General features: G+C 43.5%; 1 protein-coding gene across 1 annotated transcript; it reads right to left on the bottom strand.

Annotated features, from left to right (window-relative positions):
• Positions 1–256: 256 nt before the first annotated feature.
• UCMA (upper zone of growth plate and cartilage matrix associated) lies at positions 257–23,970 on the bottom strand. Its single transcript, XM_048836573.2, has 5 exons — positions 20,573–23,970; positions 19,977–20,042; positions 19,760–19,855; positions 13,758–13,856; positions 257–832 (listed from the first exon to the last, which is right to left on the bottom strand). Exons 1-5 carry the CDS (start codon positions 20,628–20,630, stop codon positions 735–737), a joined length of 417 nt encoding a protein of 138 aa, XP_048692530.1. The 5' UTR covers positions 20,631–23,970; the 3' UTR covers positions 257–734.
• Positions 23,971–23,991: the final 21 nt, after the last annotated feature.

Genomic DNA, 23,991 nt, shown 5'->3' with positions numbered 1-23,991 from the left:
GTTGGCAGTGAGGTTTGTTGCATGATTTCTACTGTGTAAATGCAAGTATAAGAGTAGTTTCAAACTTTCTTGTTATTATTTTTCCTTCATATAAAACTTACATCACTAGCTGCTTATGCATCTTGAAGGGACTGATGATAGTTAAAAAGGAAGTTATATTCTTTGAAACGTATAGAATTTCCATTATTTATAAGATTAGTAAGGAGGAGTAATATTGAGTGATATTGCAGAAGCTAATACTACTGTTTAATTAAACAACTATTAGAATGTTAATACAGTTCCTTTTTTTAAACTTAAAGTAAAATATTACAGAGACTCTGGGATTACAGCAAACATAGATTTGCTTTTCAGTGATTCCCAAGATACAGTGATTTAAAAAAAAAATTCTTATCTGTTTACATAAGACAAATTCTAAACAGCCTAAACTATCCTGATTTATACATGTCTCAGGGACCTAATTCTGTCTGCATTGTTCCACTTTTGTGTTTTAAATCCAGATTTTGTCACACATCCAGGCACCTCAAAATACAAAGCAAAGCAGCACCCTATGAGAAGCTCTATCTATTAAAACAGAGTCAATGCAATTACTATAGGAGGAGGGCTTGGTGGAGTAGATTCCACAGTGGGATCCATGACATGGCCAAGACTTTGGAAATGTGGTGGCTTCTTTGGTGTCCTGTGAACGGCTTAGTCAGCAAATATTTAACTTTTTTTTTAGTTCACTCTTTTTACATCTAGATGTGGTGACGGTTGTACATGTAAGATGGGTAGAGACCGTCGTAGTGATATTGACGCCATTGCTCGATCTGTTCCCGGCTTCTCTCCTGTTGCTCTGTAGATGGGGGTGGGGAGTAGAAATAAAAAGAGACAATGTGAACTGCGATTCATTTTCGGACAGCCAACTAATCTAATGCCAAATGTACTAGCAACATTGAAACGGTGGCAAGGACTGTTGGCTCTCAAATCTCCAACTGCGCATCCCTGTCTGTCAAGTTGTGTGTAACATATAAAGGGAGGTTGTGGGGGAGGTTAGGCCGAGCATACTTCCCCAAAGGCTGAGGGTTTGAATGTAGGCGTTTGGCCCATTATAAGGACAGCTGTCACTTGCACTGTTCAGATCTGAATCCTCATTTCGTGACTCGGGTCCACCTCTGATTTGTGAGCTTTCCTCATCCCCAACTTTCAGTTGGAGTTAAAAAAAAAAGAAAAAAACCCCCACAAAATGTCAATGCAAATCTTGGTCAAAAGCACCAACTTGCACCTATTTTCATGATATGTCCGTGAGATGTGGCACTCACATAGTTTGGTGGTGGGTGCCAGTATAAGAACCTAGAGAGAGATTTTTGCAGGATTTCCTTGCAAACCCCAAGCCTGCTCAGTTTTCCAGAAACAGGGTCCGGGTTTGCTCAAAAGTTTAGTGTTCATGAACATTAGCAAACCTTTCAACATGCTGAGTTTCTAGACTGTAACAGGGGGTTGGACTAGATGACCTCCTGAGGTCCCTTCCAACCGTGATATTCTATGATTCTTTGATTCTAAAAAAAGAGGTACATTACATGGCCCTCTGTGTTTTGTTGTGAATATTTTGCACAGCATGACCCTCTTCCTACCTCCAACATATACTGGATCCAGGTTTACTATTTCAGGTTGATCTATCTAGGTACCTACCTGCCCCATCACGACTGTATCTTTGTGATATCCTTGCAAACACACAATTAATGGGAGGATTTTAATGTTCACTATTAGTGATCTTGGGGAAGTGGTGAAAGGTTGTCTTACAATTTATTTATTTCGATGTATGGTTCTTCAAATCATTATCGAATTATTCATTAACCCATCAGCTGCTGGTCTGCCATAGGCCATGGTGCCATCCATTTATATGCTACTGAAGTCACTGGAATGGGTCCTAGCTGACACATTTGGTAGTACAACAGGATGCATCACCTTGGTGATGCTTTGAGTGTTGGGCTTTTGTCATAAATATAAAGGGAAGGGTAAACCCCTTTGAAATCCCTCCTGGCCAGGGGAAAGCTCCTCTCACCTGTAAAGGGTTAAGAAGCTAAAGGTAACCTTGCTGGCACCTGACCAAAATGACCAATGAGGAGACAAGATACTTTCAAAAGCTGGGAGGAGGGAGAGAAACAAAGGGTCTGTGTCTGTCTGTATGCTGCTTCTTGCCAGGGACAGAACAGGAATGGAGTCTTAGAACTTTTAGTAAGTAATCTAGCTAGGTATGTGTTAGATTATGATTTCTTTAAATGGCTGAGAAAAGCATTGTGCTGAATAGAATAACTATTTCTGTCTGTGTATCTTTTTTGTAACTTAAGGTTTTGCCTAGAGGGGTTCTCTATGTTTTGGAATCTAATTACCCTGTAAAATATCTACCATCCTGATTTTACAGGGGGGATTTCTTTATTTCTGTTTACTTCTATTTTTTATTAAAAGTCTTCTTGTAAAAACTGAATGCTTTTTCATTGTTCTCAGATCCAAGGGTTTGGGTCTGTGGTCACCTATGCAAATTGGTGAGGCTTTTTATCCAACATTTCCCAGGAAAGGGGGGGTGCAAGTGTTGGGAGGATTGTTCATTGCCCTTAAGATCCAAGGGTCTGGGTCTGTAGTCACCTAGGCAAATTGGTGAGGCTTTTTACCAAACCTTGTCCAGGAAGTGGGGTGCAAGGTTTTGGGAAGTATTTTGGGGGGAAGGACGCGTCCAAACAGCTCTTCCCCAGTAACCAGTATTAGTTTGGTGGTGGTAGCGGCCATTCCAAGGATAACGGGTGTAATATTTTGTACCTTGGGGAAGTTTTGACCTAAGCTGGTAAAGATAAGCTTAGGAGGTTTTTCATGCAGGTCCCCACATCTGTACCCTGGAGTTCAGAGTGGGGGAGGAACCTTGACATGGTGGCACAGTGGTGGGATTAACCTGAAATCATTTTGAGATCCAGTTGAGATTTTTTGAACTAGAAATACAGATTTTAAAAAGGAATTTTTAGGAAGTCCAGAAAGCAGCTTTGAAACTGAAAGCAGCTTGGTTTCTCTCTGCTTTGTGGCCAAGCAGAGACAAAAGGGGATTATCTTTGTGAATTGCAGGTTTTCTTTGCCTGGAGGCAGGGTACTTAACTCCTGCAGGGAAATTCACAGTCTTCCAACCCAGAGTTTTTTTTTTCTTTTCTTCCTAAAAGTAAATAGGGGGTGTGTGTTCTACCCATTTGCCTGGAGACAAAAGTGGCAGGGGTTTTTTTTTAGGATTTTGATTTTTTTTGTTTTACAAGGAGCACAGGTTTGAAAAGGAATTTTTTTTTTTCCTTTGGGCTGCTGGTAAGCAGGTTTCCAAGTAGTTGGAGGTTTTTTGCTTTGATTTGGGCCCAGAGCAGAGACAAGGGAATTGTCTTTTTCTGTAGGCTGACAATCACTATCAGAGAATAGGTATTCTATTCCAGCACAGCAAAATTTTACAGCCAAGTTTTGTTTGTTTATTTCTAAACCTTGGGTGTAAAGTTAGTTAAAAACAGAGAGGTTAGAATGACAAAATCCACGACTCGACAAAAGCTGGAATTAGCCAGATTTCAGGCTGCGGAAAAACAAAGGGAACATGAAAGACAGATAGAACTCATGCGGCTGAAAATGGAAGCAAGGGACAAAGAAATGGAAGCAAGGGCCAAAGAACTGGAGGAGAAGGAAAAAGAGAGGAAGCATGTGGAGGAGGTGGAGAAGATAAAGGCCCAGCAGAATATACCAACAAACCCTAGCAATCCTTCTCCAGGTACCACTTCCCATCCCAGAAAGTTCCCCACCTACAAGGCAGGTGATGATACTGAGGCCTTCTTAGAGAACTTCGAAAGGGCCTGCCTTGGGTACAACATCTCTACTGACCAATACATGGTAGAGCTGAGGCCGCAGCTCAGTGGACCCTTAGCTGAGGTGGCAGCTGAAATGCCTAAAGAACACATGAACAAGTATGAACTGTTAAATCCAAGGCGAGAGTCAGAATGGGGATAACACCCGAGCAGTCTCGTCGGAGGTTCAGAGCCCTAAGGTGGAAACCAGACATGTCATTTACCCGACATGCCTACCACATTGTGAAACATTGGGATGCCTGGATATCAGGAGCAAGTGTTGAATCTCCAGTAAATTTGCCCTTCCTAATGCAAATGGAACAATTCTTAGAGGGTGTTCCTGAGGAAATAGAAAGATACATCCTAGATGGGAAACCCAAAACTGTAATTGAGGCAGGAGAGATTGGAGCCAGATGGGTGGAGGTGGCAGAGAAGAAGAAAACTGGTCGCAGTTGGAGCGGAGAGCAGAAGGGACCACCCCAGACCACACCCTATTACCGGGGGCCGCCCAAAGCCCCACCTACCTCCCAAAGAACCCTCCAGACCCCTTACCGTCCCACCACCCCGTTCTCCAGCAACCCTCCTCGCCCCAGTGACCCGTCAGCTGGACGATGTTTTAAGTGTAACGAGCTGGGGCATGTGAAGGCCAACTGCCCCAAGAACCCCAACAGATTACAGTTCATTGCACCGGAATCACACCAGAGGTCCACAGGCCCAGATACCTCCCAGATACCCTTGGAGCGGAGGGAAACTGTGAGTGTGGGCGGGAAGAAGGTCACCGCGTGGAGGGACACCGGAGCACAAGTGTCAGCTATCCATGCTTCCTTAGTGGACCCCAATTTAATCAACCCAGAGATCCAAGTGACGATTCAACCCTTCAAGTCCAACTCTTTCAATTTGCCTACAGCCAAGTTGCCTGTCCAGTACAAGGGCTGGTCAGGAATGTGGACTTTTGCAGTCTATGATGATTATCCCATCCCCATGCTGTTGGGGGAAGACTTGGCCAATCATGTGAAGCAGGCCAAGAGGGTGGGAATGGTCACCCGCAGCCAGGCTAAACAAGCCGTGAGGCCTAGCTCTGTTCCGGAAACTTCTATCAGGACCCAGTCAGAGGTGATGGACCCGGACCCCAGGCCAATGTCTGCAACAGCAGTAGTGGATCCAGTCCCAGAGACCCAGACGGAACCAGTCCTAGAACCGGAACCAGCCCAGAACCCGTGTCAGCACTGAATCCAGTACTTGCAACCTCAACACCAGAGGGCCCCACCGAACCTGAACTGGCAGCAGCCGATAACCCTACACGAGAGGCTCAGCCGGAGCCTGAATCCCAACATAGTGCACCAGCGGAGAGCGGTTCACAGTCAACAGAAACAGCTCCATCCCCTATATCGCTTCCAGAGGGACCAAGCCTAGGTCCACAATCCCATGAGGAACTGATGTCCGCAGCATCAAGGGAACAGTTCCAGACCGAACAGGAAGCAGATGAAAGCCTCCAGAGAGCTTGGACGGCGGCACGGAGCAACCCACCACCTCTCAGCTCTTCTAATCGATCCAGGTTTGTTGTAGAAAGAGGACTTTTATACAAGGAAACTCTTTCTGGTGGACACCAGGAAGACTGGCATCCTCAGAGACAGTTGGTAGTTCCAACTAAATACCGGGCCAAGCTCTTGAGCTTAGCCCATGATCACCCTAGTGGCCATGCTGGGGTGAACAGGACCAAAGACCGTTTGGGGGGGTCATTCCACTGGGAGGGAATGGGCAAGGATGTTTCTACCTATGTCCAGTCTTGTGAGGTGTGCCAAAGAGTGGGAAAACCCCAAGACCAGGTCAAAGCCCCTCTCCAGCCACCTCCCATCATTGAAGTTCCATTTCAGCGAGTAGCTGTGGATATTCTGAGTCCTTTTCCGAAAAAGACACCCAGAGGAAAGCAGTACATACTGACTTTCATGGATTTTGCCACCCGATGGCCAGAAGCAGTAGCTCTAAGCAACACCAGGGCTAAAAGTGTGTGCCAGGCACTAGCAGACATTTTTGCCAGGGTAGGTTGGCCCTCCGACATCCTCACAGATGCAGGGACTAATTTCCTGGCAGGAACTATGAAAAACCTTTGGGAAGCTCATGGGGTAAATCACTTGGTTGCCACTCCTTACCACCATCAAACAAATGGCATGGTGGAGAAGTTTAATGGAACTTTGGGGGCCATGATACGTAAATTTGTAAATGAGCACTCCAATGATTGGGACCTAGTGTTGCAGCAGTTGCTCTTTGCCTACAGAGCTGTACCACATCCCAGTTTAGGGTTTTCCCCATTTGAACTTGTATATGGCCGTGAGGTTAAGGGGCCATTGCAGTTGGTAAAGCAGCAATGGGAGGGATTTACACCATCTCCAGGAACTAACATTCTGGACTTCGTAACCAACCTACAAACCACCCTCCGAACCTCTTTAGCCCTTGCTAGAGAAAACTTACAGGATGCTCAAAAAGAGCAAAAAGCCTGGTATGATAAACATGCCAGAGAGCGTTCCTTCAAAGTAGGAGACCAGGTCATGGTCTTAAAGGCGCTCCAGGCCCATAAAATGGAAGCATCGTGGAAAGGGCCATTCATGGTCCAGGAGCGCCTGGGAGCTGTTAATTATCTCATAGCATTCCCCACCTCCAACCGGAAGCCTAAGGTGTACCATATTAATTCTCTAAAGCCCTTTTATTCCAGAGAATTAAAGGTTTGTCAGTTTACAGCCCAGGGAGGAGACGACGCTGAGTGGCCTGAAGGTGTTTACTACGAAGGGAAATGTGCTGGTGGTGTGGAAGAGGTGAACCTCTCCATGACCCTTGGGCGTATGCAGCGACAGCAGATCCAGGAGCTGTGCACTAGCTACGCGCCAACGTTCTCAGCCACCCCAGGACTGACTGAACGGGCATACCACTCCATTGACACAGGTAATGCTCACCCAATTAGGGTCCAACCTTACCGGGTGTCTCCTCAAGCTAAAACTGCTATAGAACGGGAGATCCAGGATATGTTACAGATGGGTGTAATCCGCCCCTCTGAAAGTGCATGGGCATCTCCAGTGGTTCTAGTTCCCAAACCAGATGGGGAAATACGTTTTTGCGTGGACTACCGTAAGCTAAATGCTGTAACTCGCCCAGACAACTATCCAATGCCACGCACAGATGAACTATTAGAGAAACTGGGACGGTCCCAGTTCATCTCTACCTTGGACTTAACCAAGGGGTACTGGCAGGTACCGCTAGATGAATCTGCCAAGGAAAGGTCAGCCTTCATCACACATCTCGGGCTGTATGAATTTAATGTACTCCCTTTTGGGCTGCGAAATGCACCCGCCACTTTCCAAAGACTTGTAGATGGTCTCCTAGCGGGATTAGGAGAATATGCAGTCGCCTACCTTGACGATGTGGCCATATTTTCGGATTCCTGGGCAGACCACCTGGAACATCTACAAAAAGTCCTTGAGCGCATAAGGGAGGCAGGACTAACTGTTAAGGCTAAGAAGTGTCAAATAGGCCTAAACAGAGTGACTTACCTTGGACACCAGGTGGGTCAAGGAACTATCAGCCCCCTACAGGCCAAAGTGGATGCTATCCAAAAGTGGCCTGTCCCAAAGTCAAAGAAACAGGTTCAATCCTTCTTAGGCTTGGCTGGTTATTACAGACGATTTGTACTGCACTACAGCCAAATCGCTGCCCCACTGACAGACCTAACCAAAAAGAAACAGCCAAATGCTGTTCAGTGGACCGGAAAGTGTCAGAAGGCCTTTAACAAGCTTAAAGCGACACTCATGTCTGACCCTGTACTAAGGGCCCCAGACTTTGACAAACCGTTCCTAGTAACCAAAGATGCATCTGAGCGTGGTGTGGGAGCAGTTTTAATGCAGAAAGGACCTGATCAAGAATTCCACCCTGTAGTGTTTCTCAGCAAAAAACTGTCTGAGAGGGAAAGCAACTGGTCAGTCACTGAAAAAGAATGTTACGCCATTGTCTACGCTCTGGAAAAGCTACGCCCATATGTTTGGGGACGGCGTTTCCACCTGCAAACCGACCATGCTGCACTGAAGTGGCTTCACACCGTCAAGGAAACTAACAAAAAACTTCTTCGGTGGAGTTTAGCTCTCCAAGATTTTGATTTCGACATCCAACACATCTCAGGAGCTTCTAACAAAGTGGCTGATGCACTCTCCCGTGAAAGTTTCCCAGAATCAACTGGTTAAAATCGTCCTTGAGATGTGGAAAATATTGTTAGTCTTTATGTACTTGGTAGTATATTTAGAGATGCATGTGTCTTATTAACTCTGTTTTTCCTAGAGCTCCAAGAAGAAATCCCAGCCAGTGTTCCACCCTAGCTGAGATTTGGGGGGCGTGTCATAAATATAAAGGGAAGGGTAAACCCCTTTGAAATCCCTCCTGGCCAGGGGAAAGCTCCTCTCACCTGTAAAGGGTTAAGAAGCTAAAGGTAACCTTGCTGGCACCTGACCAAAATGACCAATGAGGAGACAAGATACTTTCAAAAGCTGGGAGGAGGGAGAGAAACAAAGGGTCTGTGTCTGTCTGTATGCTGCTTCTTGCCAGGGACAGAACAGGAATGGAGTCTTAGAACTTTTAGTAAGTAATCTAGCTAGGTATGTGTTAGATTATGATTTCTTTAAATGGCTGAGAAAAGCATTGTGCTGAATAGAATAACTATTTCTGTCTGTGTATCTTTTTTGTAACTTAAGGTTTTGCCTAGAGGGGTTCTCTATGTTTTGGAATCTAATTACCCTGTAAAATATCTACCATCCTGATTTTACAGGGGGGATTTCTTTATTTCTGTTTACTTCTATTTTTTATTAAAAGTCTTCTTGTAAAAACTGAATGCTTTTTCATTGTTCTCAGATCCAAGGGTTTGGGTCTGTGGTCACCTATGCAAATTGGTGAGGCTTTTTATCCAACATTTCCCAGGAAAGGGGGGGTGCAAGTGTTGGGAGGATTGTTCATTGCCCTTAAGATCCAAGGGTCTGGGTCTGTAGTCACCTAGGCAAATTGGTGAGGCTTTTTACCAAACCTTGTCCAGGAAGTGGGGTGCAAGGTTTTGGGAAGTATTTTGGGGGGAAGGACGCGTCCAAACAGCTCTTCCCCAGTAACCAGTATTAGTTTGGTGGTGGTAGCGGCCATTCCAAGGATAACGGGTGTAATATTTTGTACCTTGGGGAAGTTTTGACCTAAGCTGGTAAAGATAAGCTTAGGAGGTTTTTCATGCAGGTCCCCACATCTGTACCCTAGAGTTCAGAGTGGGGGAGGAACCTTGACAGCTTTAGATGAAGTAAGTTACTCTGGATGTCATACAATGGTGTCCCTCACATCTGTCAACTGGCTTTGAGTGTTCTAGGTACGTCCCCCGCATGTCTGGATCACACGGCTGCATGAAGTCCAGATTAACTGTCTGATGAGTAAAGCATGCTCAAGCTATTGTCAAGTTAGCCAGCACCTGCTGTGCTGCTGAATGCCACAGGTGTGTCCTGATCACCCATTAACAAGTGTAAACTCTGGACCTTACATAAACCTTGGATAGGTGCATCTTAATATCCACACTCTCCTAAGCACTTATTTGGTTGGACAATGCCAGTGTTCTAAGGTTAATTTCAATAGTATGGCACAGGCCCACAGCAGCACAGTGTGTCCAGTGTCAGGGCTAGCAGGTAAAAGATAAAAATAATCAGGTGTTTAGGCCTCTTAAGCCTACATTTAATTTCCTAAGGGCAGGTCTACACTATGGACCTCCAGTTATGCAACTCCAGCTACGTGAATAATATAGCTGGAGTCGACGTACCTTAGGTCAACTTATTGCAGTGTCTACGCTGGGCTGGATCGACAGGAGAAACTCTCCCATTGACTTACCTTATGCTTCTCATTCCGGTGGAGTATCGGAGTCGACGGGAGAGCGATCGGTGATCAATTTAGCAAGTCTTAACTAGACCCGCTAAGTCGACCCCCGGTGGATCAGTTGCCATAGCATCAATCCACGGTAAGTGGAGACAAGCCCCGAGTCTCTTCCTTTCTCAAAGGCACAAATATAGACATTCTCCAAAGCACCATTTTAAAACAGTGTGGATACAATACTGGACTGGGACTCAGGAGACCTGGGGTCTATTCCTAGCTGTGCTACTGGCCTGCTGGGTGGCCTTGGGCAAGTAATTTCACCATTCTCTGCCTCAGTTTCCCCATCTGTAAAATGGGGATAACGATAGCGACTGTCTCTGTAAATAGCGACTGTCTCCTTTGAGATCTACTGATGAAAAGTGCTATATAGGAGGTGGGTATTATTTATTTTATCTGGAAAGTCAGACTATTTTGACAATCTTCTCAAAACAATAGACTCTCATATTCTGTACATGTGTCTCCATGACAGTTCTGGCATAAAACCAAAAATGTAATAAAGATGGGGCAATAAAAATAACTAATGCTTTTGGGTGAGTTTTTACCATTAGAATCATTTTCCTCATTTAAAAGGATGTACTGCAGAGCTGCTGAGAATTTGGCTTGGTTAGCCACCTCGATGTGAGGTTTCAGAAATACCTCCATGGATGTCTTTATTATGCCAAGTGAAAACCAGTCCCTTCCGTTGCTGTCTTTACCTTTAACCACTTCACTGAACAGTCATCCCACAAATGGTTTTCACTAGCTGAAATGTCTGTACGGCCACTTGGTCATTTTTTTTGGGAAGGTCTGTTATGGAATGCTTTCTTACTGCAAGTATAGTCTCCACCATACAGAAAAAGTATGGAGGAGCATCTGAAAGACCGTTGTCATAGGGCCATCCCCACCTCATAGTAATGGGAAGGCATCACACAAGAGCAATGGGTTTACTAACTGAATAACTGCGCTGTTAATGTCCCCCATTCATGTCCTGTCAATGAGGCCTTGCGTCTAAAGTTTGTTATGGGCAAAGTGAGAGAAGTATCAAGTGCAGGAAAAAAATACATAGAATCATAGAATATCAGGGTTGGAAGGGACCCCAGAAGGTCATCTAGTCCAACCCCCTCCTCAAAGCAGGACTGATCCCCGACTAAATCAACCCAGCCAGGGCTTTGTCAAGCCTGACCTTAAAAACCTCTAAGGAAGGAGATTCTACCACCTCCCTAGGTAACGCATTCCAGTGTTTCACCACCCTCTTAGTGAAAAAGTTTTTCCTAATATCCAATCTAAACCTCCCCCACTGCAACTTGAGACCATTACTCCTCGTTCTGTCATCTGCTACAATTGAGAACAGTCTAGAGCCATCCTCTTTGGAACCCCCTTTTAGGTAGTTGAAAGCAGCTATCAAATCCCCCCTCATTCTTCTCTTCTGCAGGCTAAACAATCCCAGCTCCCTCAGCCTCTCCTCATAACTCATGTGTTCCAGTCCCCTAATCATTTTTGTTGCCCTTCGCTGGACTCTCTCCAATTTATCCACATCCTTCTTGAAGTGTGGGGCCCAAAACTGGACACAGTACTCCAGATGAGGCCTCACCAATGTTGAATAGAGGGGAACGATCACGTCCCTCGATCTGCTCGCTATGCCCCTACTTATACAAGTAGAAAGAAATGCTGCCATTGCTGGAAGAAAGACAACCAAGGAGAAAGAAAACTGTTCATGTTTTATTTAGATGTCTATTTCCAGAAATTTGGAGGAACGATTTAGTTGCATACAACTAGTCTAAAAAGTCTATTTAAAATTTTGCCCTCTTTGTTCTCTTCAAGAACTCCTTCTAGACTCTCTTATTTTTGTTGGATACATGTACAAAGAAATAGGACATCTTTCCACTTATATCAATTCAATGGCTGAGAAGCAAAAATATTTTCATTAGTGACTTGAATAATGGAGTGGAGAGTATGCTTATAATATATGCAGATGACACCAAGCTAGGAGGCGTTGCAAGCACTTTGGAAGAGAAGATTAGAATTCAAAATGATATGGATACATTGGAGAATTGGTCTGAAATCAATAAGATGAAATTCAATAAAGATAAGTGCGAAGTACTACATTTGGGAAGAAAAATGAAATGCACAAAATGGGAACTAACTGGCTAGGCAGCAGCACTGCTGAAGAGGATCTGGACGTTACAATGGATCCCAAATTGAATGTGAATCAACGATATGTTGCTGTTGCGAAAAAGGCTAATATCATATTGGAGTGTATTAACAGAAGTGTTGTATGTAAGACATGGGAGGTAATGCTCCATTCGGCACTAGTGCGGCTTCAGCTGGAGTTTGTGTCCTGTTCTAGGAGCCACACTCTCGGAAAGATGTGGACAAATTGGAGAAAGTCCAGAGGAATGCAACAAAAATGATCAAAGGTTTAGAAAACCTGACTAAGAGGAAAGATGGGAAAAAATTGGCTTGTGTTGGCTTTAGGAAAGAAGTCTGAGGGGGGACCTGATAACAGTCACCAAATATGTGAAGGGGTGTTATAAAGGAGACAGTGATCAATTGTTCTCAATGTCCACTGAAGGTAGAACAGAAGTAATGGGCTTAATCTGCAGCCAGGGAGATGTACGTTAGATATTAGGAAAAACTTTCTAACTCTAAGGGTAATTAAACTCTGGAATAGGCTTCCAAGGGAGGTTGTGGAATCCCCATCACCAGAGGGTTTTAAGGACAGATTGGACAAACACCTGTCAGGGATGGTCTAGGTTTACTTGGCAAGCATGAGGGGCTGGACTTGATGACCTATTGAGGTCCTTTCCAGACCTACATTTCTATGATGTGCTACTTTGCCTTTCTCTTACATTGTTCATTCAGGGATCCAAAAGTGTTTTACTAGCATTAATTAATCAGGCCCCACCATTCCTCTCTGACGTAGCCTAACTTTACAGATGGGTAAACTAGGCAAGTCACTCCTCAGTGTCACACAGCAAGTCATTGGCTCATGTTCTGGGCTTCTGCTCCAATTTTTAGAGCATCAGACTGGGAGTCCGATGACCTGGGTTCTATTCCCAGTTCTGCTGTTTGACCTTCATCAAAACACTTACCCCACTGTGTATTGGTTTATCCATGTGCTAATCTTTAAGTGATAAATGCAGGGAAACTGCTAGTTAAAGCTGCTTCTCACCTTGTTACATGACACTGCATGCAGCCAGCATTTAAAACTACCCACTCTTCAACCTCCTGGGGTTTTGTATAGTGATTCTATTGCTAAACACAGGGTGCTACCATCATGCACATTCCTCGACGGAAATGTTACCATGCAGGATGCAAAGCCCAGTTGAAACCAGTGGGGTTGCATATATGTGGGATGTGGAATGATGGCCTCCAGGTACAGTGTGTGGCATGGAGGAGTTGCTGCTTACAGTGGTTAGCAGTGACTTTCTAAGAGCTCTCTGCCGGCTAGATTGTGTGGAAGCAGTAAGGAAATGCAACCCAAGAGACATTCTACATTCCTAAAATCCCATCCCAAAAAACAGAAGCCTCATTCCAGCATCCCCTTTTCACCTTAAGGCAATAAATAAAACCTCATGGAATAGGCTTTCACAGTGGCAGTGTCCTCCAGGCAGGGACAGGGAAGAGACTCCATAGAATCACCCCTAGGAAATGCAAACCTGGAATCCCATTATATAGTCCTATCTAGAATTAGAGCATCACCGGTAGGTGGGGATATAAATCATACGGTATATGACAGAATATTGAGCCTGTGGGAATGAACGATGTGAAACCCCTGTAGAATTTGGCAAGAGTTGCTCTCTCGAGCAAAGAGTTTGATTGTAAGTTCGTTGGAGCAGGGGCTGTCATTTATTATATTTTTGTACAGGACCTAGCCAACAGGGCCCAACCACATTGTGGCCTTTAGGTGCTGCTACCATATCAATGTTAAATAACACTAATAATAAATAATAATAATATCCTACCAGCCTGCAGCTAAAGTTTCAATTTTTGTTGTTTTGCTGTTCTTACCTTTATGTTCTTCCTTGACAAAATTCTCAAACTTGTTCCTTTGCTCTTCAAAGTACTCCCTCCTTTGCTCATCAGCAATCAGCATCTGCCCGGTCTCCGCTGCGTAAGAGATGTTTATTGTATTAGCAGCAAAAAAAATCTTAAGAAGCCAGAGCATAACTTTTGTCCTCAAAACCCAATGAATCTGATTAGCCTTGTATAGCAGCACCTGTATCCTGGGCTTTCACTGGAGGCTTAGCTGCTAAAGTCCTTGTTTACAGTAGGCTTTCTAGACAATCTGTATGTATTTCATCATCCCATTGTGCAGCACAATGAAACAATACATGCAATGATGCTGGTAGAGAAATTGCTAGCTCCCATGTTTTGCCTTTTAAATTCCATAGGAAAAACACAGGTTGTTCTAATTTAGTTTGGTGGATTACAGTTATCATATTTGTCCAATGATTTAAAACCCTGTGATAAATGCCTACTAGCTAAAACTTCCTAATGAAAAGTTCCCAATGAAAATGAAACCTTATGACATTGGCTGGCTTTGGGGTGTTACTACAATGTCAGAATGCATACCATGTTTGTTGAAAAGTTCGCTATGTATTCAAATAGAGAGGAGCCCAAATTGATACAGTCAACCTTTAATTTCAGGATGTGGATTGGAATCAAATCCTTGGTTCTGAACCTGGCTTCATGGCTTTGGGATTGTGTTCCCAATCTTTGACCCTGCTCTGTGCCCTTTCAGCTGTTCCACAGTGGGACAGAGCAGGGTCAAACAGCTGTCTGGAGAATTGCCCTTGCACAGGGGAATTTCAGGGTGGCAAAGATGGCATAGCAGGCTCTCATGGCATAGTCATCTCCTCTTCTCTGGGGCATGCTGAGGCAGGAAGTGGTATGGGAAGAGTCCCCTGTGCTCTAGCAATCCTGGTTGAAAGAATAGCTCCTTGGGGGCTATAAACAGCCAGCATAATTTAGGGTAGCTGTCAAGTCTCTCTAAATTGCAGTGGGGGCCAAACCGGACCCTGGCTGTCCCCAAGACTGGAGTGGCAACAAGATGACCTAATACTCCTCTGTCTTTACCTTTTGGATCTTGAACCAAGGATCTGGCCCTGGTTTGGATACAGCTCCAGATGGTGGAAATCTTCTGTGACTTTCTTCAGTCACACTATTTCTGCCCAAGATGGCAGAAAGTGAACAGGAAAAACTAATTTTGTGAGATTTCTGCTATTTTGGGTTGAAATCTCATTAAAACAGCTACGAAGATGACATCATCTAGCCCTGGTTTGGTCATTTACACCTTGCCTGGTGATAATTTAGGGTCCAATCTTAGAAGGTGTAGGTTTCTGCCAGAAGATGAATTTTTCTGGAAAGTGAGTTTTAGTTGGAATTTGATAAGATTTTTGCTAAGGTATTTTGGTAAGAGAGGCAATTGTTGTGCATATCCTCAAGATGCTTGTGCTTCATCTGTCCATTTACTTATACATATTTCTTTTCCTCTATTTCTTACATCACTTTCTCTCTGTGTTTTTACCTGTTGGCTTGCATGAAAATGCAAAGTAAATAGCCAATTTCTATTTACAGCCATTCTTATAATATAGCTTTAGAAATTACGGTCTTGCTCAGTGGATGGACAGACCTAGATAAAGTAACTTTGTTTTAGGGACCCAGGAGAATTTTTACCAGCTGGTTTGTTGAATCAATTCCCAAAGAGTTCAAAGTGTTTTTTCAGGCAATAAGTAACAAGATAAAAGCTCCCACCACAGACCATGCATTTCCGCTGTACCCGTGCTTTGCTGCAGAGGTAGCAACCCACACTTGCGACAAGAAAGGTTGAACTCTCAAGAACCAGGCCTGTTACTTCTCACCCTATTATCAAATAGGATGCAACCAGAGAAAAGGCTCTCAGACAATTGAATAAATCTCACTGTACACATGGGACTGGGAACTGAACTGAGAGCATCCTGAAGAATGTTACTGGATAACTGAGGGAGCAAGCTAAAGGAGCCTGTTTGAACGACAACAGAGTTGGCTAATCCGGCCCATTCTAAAGATAGCCGTGAGTCATTATTATCCAGGAGAGATTCTTGGAAGGAACACTTGTAAAAGACAGTGGAAAGCAAGAGCTGTGACCACTTTATAGAAAGCCTTTGCCATATGCTTGTATGGTTCCTAGTGTAATGCCAACAGTTGTCGGCGGGCGGGATCGAACTGGGGACCTCTGGAGCTTAGTGCATGAGCCTCTACCGCATGAGCTAAAAACCAACTGCCTGTGAGCTCAGGCCATAGAGCAGACTTATTTTATCTCTCTAAGTAGTCTTGGTGCCACTAGATGGGACGGAACACCACACCCAGAAGATGTGTGGGTTACACTAGCACAATGGGGCTCCATCTTGGGGGCAATGTAAATGTTAAACACTGATAATCAAAACTAATCCTATAAATAAATGAATTGTTTGTATTGATGGCCCTACATGTCATTAGTCAAAAGACTATAGGTATTCAAAATAGAGAAGGTCCAGCTGGTCTCCTTAGCCAATGCAAAAAGAACATGAAAGAACAATTTTCCAATCCAGTGCTTCAGAGGCAGAGCAAAGTGAACTTCAGATGAGTAGAAAGAAGTGAGGGATAGAAGTGCAGGGATTTAATCGAGGCAGCAAACTTGAGGAAGTGGAAAATTAATGCTTTTCCTTCAGATATAATAAGAAGGAGGAGTTCACGCAACAGAGCAGAGCTAATTTCTGTATAGCGTTAGACTTGGCACCAATGAAAGAAAACACAATTAGCTCATTTTCTTTGGGTTTGTTTAAAGGTATAGATATTGATAATAGGTATTACATCAATTCCCATGTGTATTTTTAAAAGTGGCTGAACACCTGAAAGTTGAGAAACCTGCTTTGTGACATTGGAAAAGAGATGAATGTAAGAACAGCTTTAAGAAAGTGGAATATAAATATATTGGCTTAAAGAAGAAGGTAACATGACCACTGATTAAAGAACTGTAGGAAGGAGATGAGAATGGCTGAGGAAAATGAATGGGAACAAGTATTGAGTTAATCTTCTGTTCCAAGATCTATCATAGCTCTGGATGCGGTATTGACCCCAAGGTAGACCATTGCACAATTAGTTATATTCGGGAAGTGTTGCATGTTCCTCTGAAACATCCAGTAATATCCGCCATTGTTGGAGATAGATGGGCCTGTGGTCTGCTCCAGTCTGCCAACTACTTAAGGTCTCGTGTTTTTGAGCACAGCCTAGAATAAACAATATTTTATGTTCTCCTTCTCATTGGCATCACTTTGAATCTGTACCAATGCTGGGGTACAGGTCTTTGCTGGTTTGAGGAAGGGGAGAACTGTCCTTACATTTAGCATATGATCATCTATGTTGGTACTCAGACTCAGTTCAGATGTGATCTGATTAGACTGGAAGTTTAGCAGAGTCTTCATTTAGGTTTCAGGTTGGGTTTGGGCAACTGGAAATATCCTTATTTCAGGACAGTGCTGGAGAGGTACAGGCTCCTTGCATCTTTTTTTTTTTTATGATGAGTGATAGGAAAAAAACTTGATGGGTCAAATTTCTCTTTCACCTACAGCAGCATAAATCCAGTGTAACACCACTCAGAGTAACTGAAAGAAAAATATAGACCAGTGCCTCTTTCTAAAACATCAGGCTACAGAAGAGAGAAGATGTACCATAAGCTTCCCGAATGTGCCTCAATTCTGATCTGCCATGCAAATTGCCAGTCAGATCCAGGACATCTGGACATCTCCAGGGTATCATTTTCTGTTCATGCTAAATATTCCCAGGTGATTAGGACAAAAAGCACCAGGCTCCTCCTAACCCATAACATAAGGATGTGATCGGAATTGTGCATTGATAAAAGGCTGGTAATGTAACCAACTGTGCCATCTGATGCTAGTATTTGACAAGAATGGGTACATTCAACCTATCTTGAGTGGGAGGAAATTGTTCTGGTTCCCATCAGCCAAAGCCAGCTGAATCTCTATCTGGATGCAACCCTTTATAGAATAAACCAGTACTTGTTTGATGGAGGGTGACTAACCTATTTTTCCGCCATGGTTCAGAGACACTTCTACATCGCTCACTAGTAAAGGAAGTGACTGAGAGTTAGCTCTTTGTGTTACAGGATACAAATATCATGAAGCCGTTTAATTTATTAAGCACTTATTGCCAAGCACATGTGTTCTGCACATGGTGAGAGGGGAGGCCATCAACAGTAAAATCATAACCTGGGCCCAGTGTCCCAACCAAAGCTCCCCAACACCAGATCACTAATGCATGGAAGGATGCATGGAAATGGGGGTTCTTGGTTAAACTGGATTAAACAGAAAGGATGTACAATGATTCTGTGGACTCTGGCTAGACTTTGTTAGAGAGGGAGTTCTAGAGATCAGACCCGACCACTACGAAGCTCTTGTATCTCAGCCTGATCCCAGTTTGAACATCAGGAGGCTGATCATGGACAATCCCACTGCTCAGTTATTTGGTGGAACATCATCCACAAGTAATGACCATATAATCTGCAGGCCTGTGCATATTTAATAAAGCCACTGGGCCAGATTTTGTTCTGAGTCACACCAGTGTAAACCTGTTCACTTCAATGGAATTGTGTATTGGAATAGTGACTTCAGTGGGTTTACCCTGATGCAAATGAGAATACATTCTGACCCAAAGGCTTTATTAAATGACTGGGAAAATAGGTTATATGGTATATTGCTTCTGGACGGTAGCCCATCAAGTAACTGAGATCAGCAATCGAATGGCAGAAGGTTGATCATGCTCATTTTATATAACCCATTAAAATATTACATTATTGGTTACCTCACTGCAAGCATTGTTTTTATAGACCCTGTTGTAACTTACCTGTAATGGTAATCATCCTCCTCCTATATGTTTATTACCCAATTACATGGACACTATCTGGTAATTACAATGTAATTAAATAGTCAACAGTTAACATACTATTATATAGTAATTACATGATATTTGTGCCCTGTATTTTAAAGTGTTACCAGTTAAATCAGCCCTCCCTTGCACTTTAACTGAGTTAATTTTCAGATTATTACTGAAAGGTTAACATCTCTCCCAATAACCTAGCTGAAGTTTTGTTGAACCAGAGGACAGATCATTTCACTGTTATCCTCTTCAGTGCTTCAGCAAACAAGCCATGTGAATTAAGTTATGTTTTCCATCCCATGTGGAAATAAAATGGTGTTGTGGAAGCCAGGTGCATATTTCTTAATGCTACATTTGCAAATGTTTTCCAAGAAGAGCTGAAAACATTCATTCAGCACCGGGCCTGAAACCTGCTTGTTATTTACCAGCTTTCATAAGATGACGGTGTGAAAGGAGCTGAGGAGAGGAACTAAATAAGCCCCTATATTCACTTCACCATGCTGTCCTGCACCTCCTACAGCAGCCTGCTGAGCTCCGTCTGCCCTGCTAGATGTCTCAGCCCTTTTGAAAACCAAGGAATTGGCATCCACTTCAGTTCTATTAGCCAACTTCAAGAGATTTTGCAGATGAAAAATATTTCATTTTCCAAAGTTACCTCTTGTCTCATTTAAAAAGATGCCAATGAACAAACCTCATTTTGGAGAGCTCAGTAATGACTGATCCCTTACACCCACTCAGAAATGATTCGGTATGCCCTAAATCTTCCAAAGTGGAAGCCTGTAAAGTTCAATTTTTTGTCCTTCTTCCATATTATTTTTATTCAATTCATAAAAATTACATTTCCTCCCTGTCCCCCTCACACACTAATCCCTCTGGCGGCCCCCCCAAATTGCTATTTGTAGGTACATTCCGTAATTTAAAATGTAGATAATTGAGAAGAAACCTGTTCTAATCCAAAAGAAACAACAACAACTTTGATCGGTGAATAAATCCTTGTAGAGAGTGGCAAGCAACGTAGGACTGTCTCAAGGGAAGCGGGAGATGAAAGAGGAGCAAAGAAAATACAGCTTTCCATAAACACTCCTGAACAGCCTCACCATTGAGCTCATCTCTGGATTTGGTGGCTCGCTTGCCACGCTTTTTGAAGAAGTTAGAGGCATCTGATTCTTGTATAAAAATCTTCTTTTTCACACCTGAAAGCAAAGAGAGAGGACTTGATCAGCCATGGATAGTAAATAGGGGCATCAATGTATATTTAAAAGTCGTAGGAGCAACTTTTCTCCTCTCCCCCCTAAAATTTTCAGCTCCACTTACTTTCCTTGTCCTCTTCCCCAGCTGCCTTCCTGGTGCCCACAGCAGCACTGTGGCTCTTCTCAAGAACTGGATGACAACAGCACAAACATAGTATTGGGTTCAGTGAAGAAATGCAGCATCCCACAGGAAAAACCTCAAGCAGATGTTGAAAGCTGCTACCTGCTAAAACCCTAAAAATCCTGCAGTCCAATAACAACCTGCCTGGGAAATTCACTTTTACACAGCAAGAGCAACAGTACAATCAGCAGCTATGTAGACATATATTTTTGTGCTCCCGGTTTTTATTTTTGTAGAAAGTCTTAAAAATAGCAATTAACAAGACCTATAAGGACATTTAGTCCAGTTTATCCCATTATATTTAAAAAATTGTCTGTATATTCCTAGTATAACTTGATGCCTAAATCCTTTAGAGATTGTGATAGATTACAGTGGATTAGATTAGTTTCTCACATACTCCCTCATGCTCATTTGACTAGCAATGTGGTAGATGACAGTGTTCTTATGTTACCCCAATGACACGAGTTCAGATTTCTATCATTCCTTGCTGAAATTCTATGCTTCCTGCTGGCACTATTATTACTCTGGATCATACATACCAACCAAGAGCACAAAAGTTGCAAGGCAAGAGAGAAAAAGGATTTCTTTCCAGTTCATCTTTGTTGCACTCCAGTTGACTCCTCAGAAAAATAGTGAATATCACAAGAAGTTTCTTGAGATCTGCTTGCAAATTCCTCCTGTTAGCTGGAAAAGGAAGCAGGGAGCTGGGATGTCACTGTGGGAAAGAGGAGGGGCATGGGGTAGCACTTCAGTTGGCTGCTCATTGCCAGATCAAAGGAGGTTTCAGGCAACTTGAAAACATCTATATGAGACATATCCTGTGGTCATCAGCATTTTGATGGAAGTCAGCGTTACAAACTGCCAGGCAAGTGGGATGGCCTGGCTGGGAGATGACTATTACAAGCAAAAGATTATACAGCATATTATTTTTGGTCATCTATTGTATATAGTTTAAAATGCAATTAAACTCTGAAAAAAAAAACCACCCCTTTGTACTCAGCAGATCTGCTCTCTGCTGTATCAGAGTCAAATCTAGTGAGTTTAGTGACTATAAGCTTTCAGTGCTTTTTTAACTTCCGTTAGCCCTCCAGAGTCAGCCCAGCTAAGAAAGGAGCCTGATTCTATTGTTTCTAGTGCATTACGAGCAGAATGGTTTACTAGGCTCATTCATTTACACCTGTGCAAGTGCCAATGAAGGCAATGCGGCTGCACAGGTGTCACTGAGGACGTAAACATTAGGGCCTGAATTCTCAGCTGCACTAAGGCCCCTTCACACAGTGCTGGCAGCATAAAGGGGCCTTAAAACTGGGGTATGTTACATAAGTATCTGGAATTATATCCCTCTGATCTTCTGGAAAGCCATTAAGTATGTGCCCAGAGCTGGGGATATGTAACAGCAGCACAATCAAACCGTGTTTATCTTATATCTTTATCTTATGGAATATAAAAATAATTTGGATACGGTTGGGAGGAGTTTGGCTACCTAATGGGTGTGATGCAGGTCAAGAGACATGACCTCATTTTAAATAAGAGGAATTTTTGGACAACTGTGGCTCAGTGAGCTGTAGCTCACGAAAGCTTATGCTCAAATAAATTGGTTAGTTTCTAAGGTGCCACAAGTCCTCCTTTTCTTTTTGCAAAGTTTCAGTGTAACAGCTAGGTTGATGTTTGGATGGAATTGCCAGACTTCTTGAAGAACTCCAAAAGAATCCGAATATTGCCTAGGGCTACTTTTAAGCTTCTTATATTATCATATTGCAGGACACTCATCTGTGGAAATGGCTTTCAGAAAATGACATTCTGGAAATAAGACTAATAGATTTTAAGGCCAGTAGGAACCATTACAATCACCTCTTGCATAGCACAAGCCATAGAATGTCATCCAGTGATTTCTGCATCAAGTCCAACAACTTTAGGCTGAGCTTCAGCATAGCTCTTAAGAAGACATCCAGTCTTGACTTACAGACTTCAAGCGGTGAAGAATCTATCACATCGCTTGTCGGCTTATTCCACCGGCTAAGTACCCTCACTTTTACATATGTACACCTTATTTCCAGGTTGAATTTGTCTAGCTTCGGCTTCCAGACATTGGATCTTGTCATACTTTGTCTGCTAGATGAAAGAGCTCTCTAGTAACAAATATCTATACTTTCAGCCATATCAGTATATAAATGTATGTGTATTCGAGGGAAATTGTAAATTCAAGAAAATTAATTCTAGGAAGGTAGAGGGGAAAACTGCAACATGATTTAAAGTCAAGAAAGATAGAAATTTAGTTGGTTGCATCAGTTCACGTTGCCCGCTATATCAGAAGGGAGCACAGAAACAACCCGAGTGAAGGGAAAGAGGTGTTTTACATAGAAAAGGGGGTGATCTCTCTCTTTCAGTGATGATTCACATGATGGACTGGACATTCCAAGGATCAGAAAAATTGTGTTGGCAGTAGTCAGGTAAAGGAATATACACGAGGGTTTAAAAATAAATAATGGGAATGCTAGAGCTCTGCACTTGGCTTCGTAGCCTGAGAATTCAGTGAATGTGTGGTTTGTATTCTGAATTCCCTGCAGGCCTTGACATTTTGGCACAAATTGGGTGTCACACTTCTTAAGTACAGTATGTGAAATGGGTAAGTCACCATACCTGTCTGGATCCTGGATCCTGTCTGCTTTTATTAATGATGAATTACCCACCATAAAAAAATAAAAGACAAATATCAGCTTTGTGTTTCCTCCGTTAAAATGATGTGCTTATTAGCCACCTAAACAATTAATCATATAGAATTATTCCATCGGGACATGCTGGTGGAAACACAATAGCACACAGCAGGATTTACCACATTGGATCACACAGAGCCCAGCATCCTGATTCCAGTAGTGGCCAATACCTGAAAAAGATGAAAAGAGCCGACAGTGGAGGTGTGCAAAGTTTGGAAATTCTATCCTCCCACTCCAAAGCATGAGATTTGATTAAACTTATTATTTCATAAAAGGAGAAGTGATACTAATGAACATAAAGTTAGCCAGACAAGGCTGGTTCCCAGGCAGATGTGCCTGGGAAAAGAACCCTGTGCCATTGTGTAAAGGTGTGTGTGGGCTGTCCCCATGAACCCCCTTGGGAACCCAGTGTGGTGTTGCAGATAGGCTCTGCCTTAATTTCCTCTGAGTGGGGCAGCAATATGTTTGCTATAACAGCCAGGGCAAGGAGAAGCCAACATATACTAACAAAATAGTACATCCCTGTTTCATAAAGCTTCAGAGCAGGGGAAATTACAATAAACCTTTCATCAGGAGCCTGATTTAGTGCTCCCGAATTTAAAGGCTACAACACCAAGGCTGAGTCAGTTTAGGCTAGTCTCTTGTTGGGGGATCCGTGAAGGGATTTAGGCATTGCAATGCGCTAAGTATGACACCACCTAACTTTTAGGCACCTAGAAAATCCAGGAACAGCCCTGCAAGCCACCAGGCCAAGTTACACACCTTGGCTCCTTATACAGTGAATGGGGAGAGAATGGCGCCGGAGAATGGGCTCCACAACAGCCAGCTTGCAAAGCGGGGAGCAATGGGAGGTGCTGACCGGAGGGTTCTGTGGTAAACCCCACCCCTTTCTTGACGATGGACCCTTATCTCTGCTGCTCATTCACCAGCAGACAACGCTTTGGCGCCAAAGGGGTTCCTTGTGGAAACGAGTTAGGCACCTGTCTCGCTCCACACAGAGGAGGGGGAGGTGATGGTGGGGCCATTCTCCTTACACTTTTAGCCCAGTGGTTAGAGCAGGCCAGCCAACAGCAATTCTGGGGCCCAGGGCAGAACTGTCAATCGGCCCCCGAGCTGCTGGCTACCCTGCTGGGAGCACTCTTCCGGCACGGTCAGGGCTTCCACATGCCCACCCGGCTGCCTTCGCCGTCATCGGTGCCACCCCACACGTCCCTAGGAGCATAGGCACCAGCTTCCAGCATAGG

Source organism: Caretta caretta, chromosome 1, assembly GCF_965140235.1.
Source record: "Caretta caretta isolate rCarCar2 chromosome 1, rCarCar1.hap1, whole genome shotgun sequence".
In the NCBI taxonomy this organism is placed as follows: domain Eukaryota; kingdom Metazoa; phylum Chordata; order Testudines; family Cheloniidae; genus Caretta; species Caretta caretta.
Note: the sequence above shows the minus strand (reverse complement) of the source record. Positions and strands in the feature narration are given on the sequence as shown.

Bases quoted from the DNA above. Each gene is read 5' to 3' on its own strand.
- UCMA (XM_048836573.2), bottom strand. From the start codon at position 20,630: ATGAACTGGAAAGAAATCCTTTTTCTCTCTTGCCTTGCAACTTTTGTG. The intron at 13,857-19,759 runs GTGAGGCTGTTC...TCTCTTACGCAG, and splicing joins ATCCAGAGATGAGCTCAATG to CGGAGACCGGGCAGATGCTG. The intron at 833-13,757 runs GTAAGAACAGCA...CCCCATCTACAG, and splicing joins TGTCAAGGAAGAACATAAAG to AGCAACAGGAGAGAAGCCGG.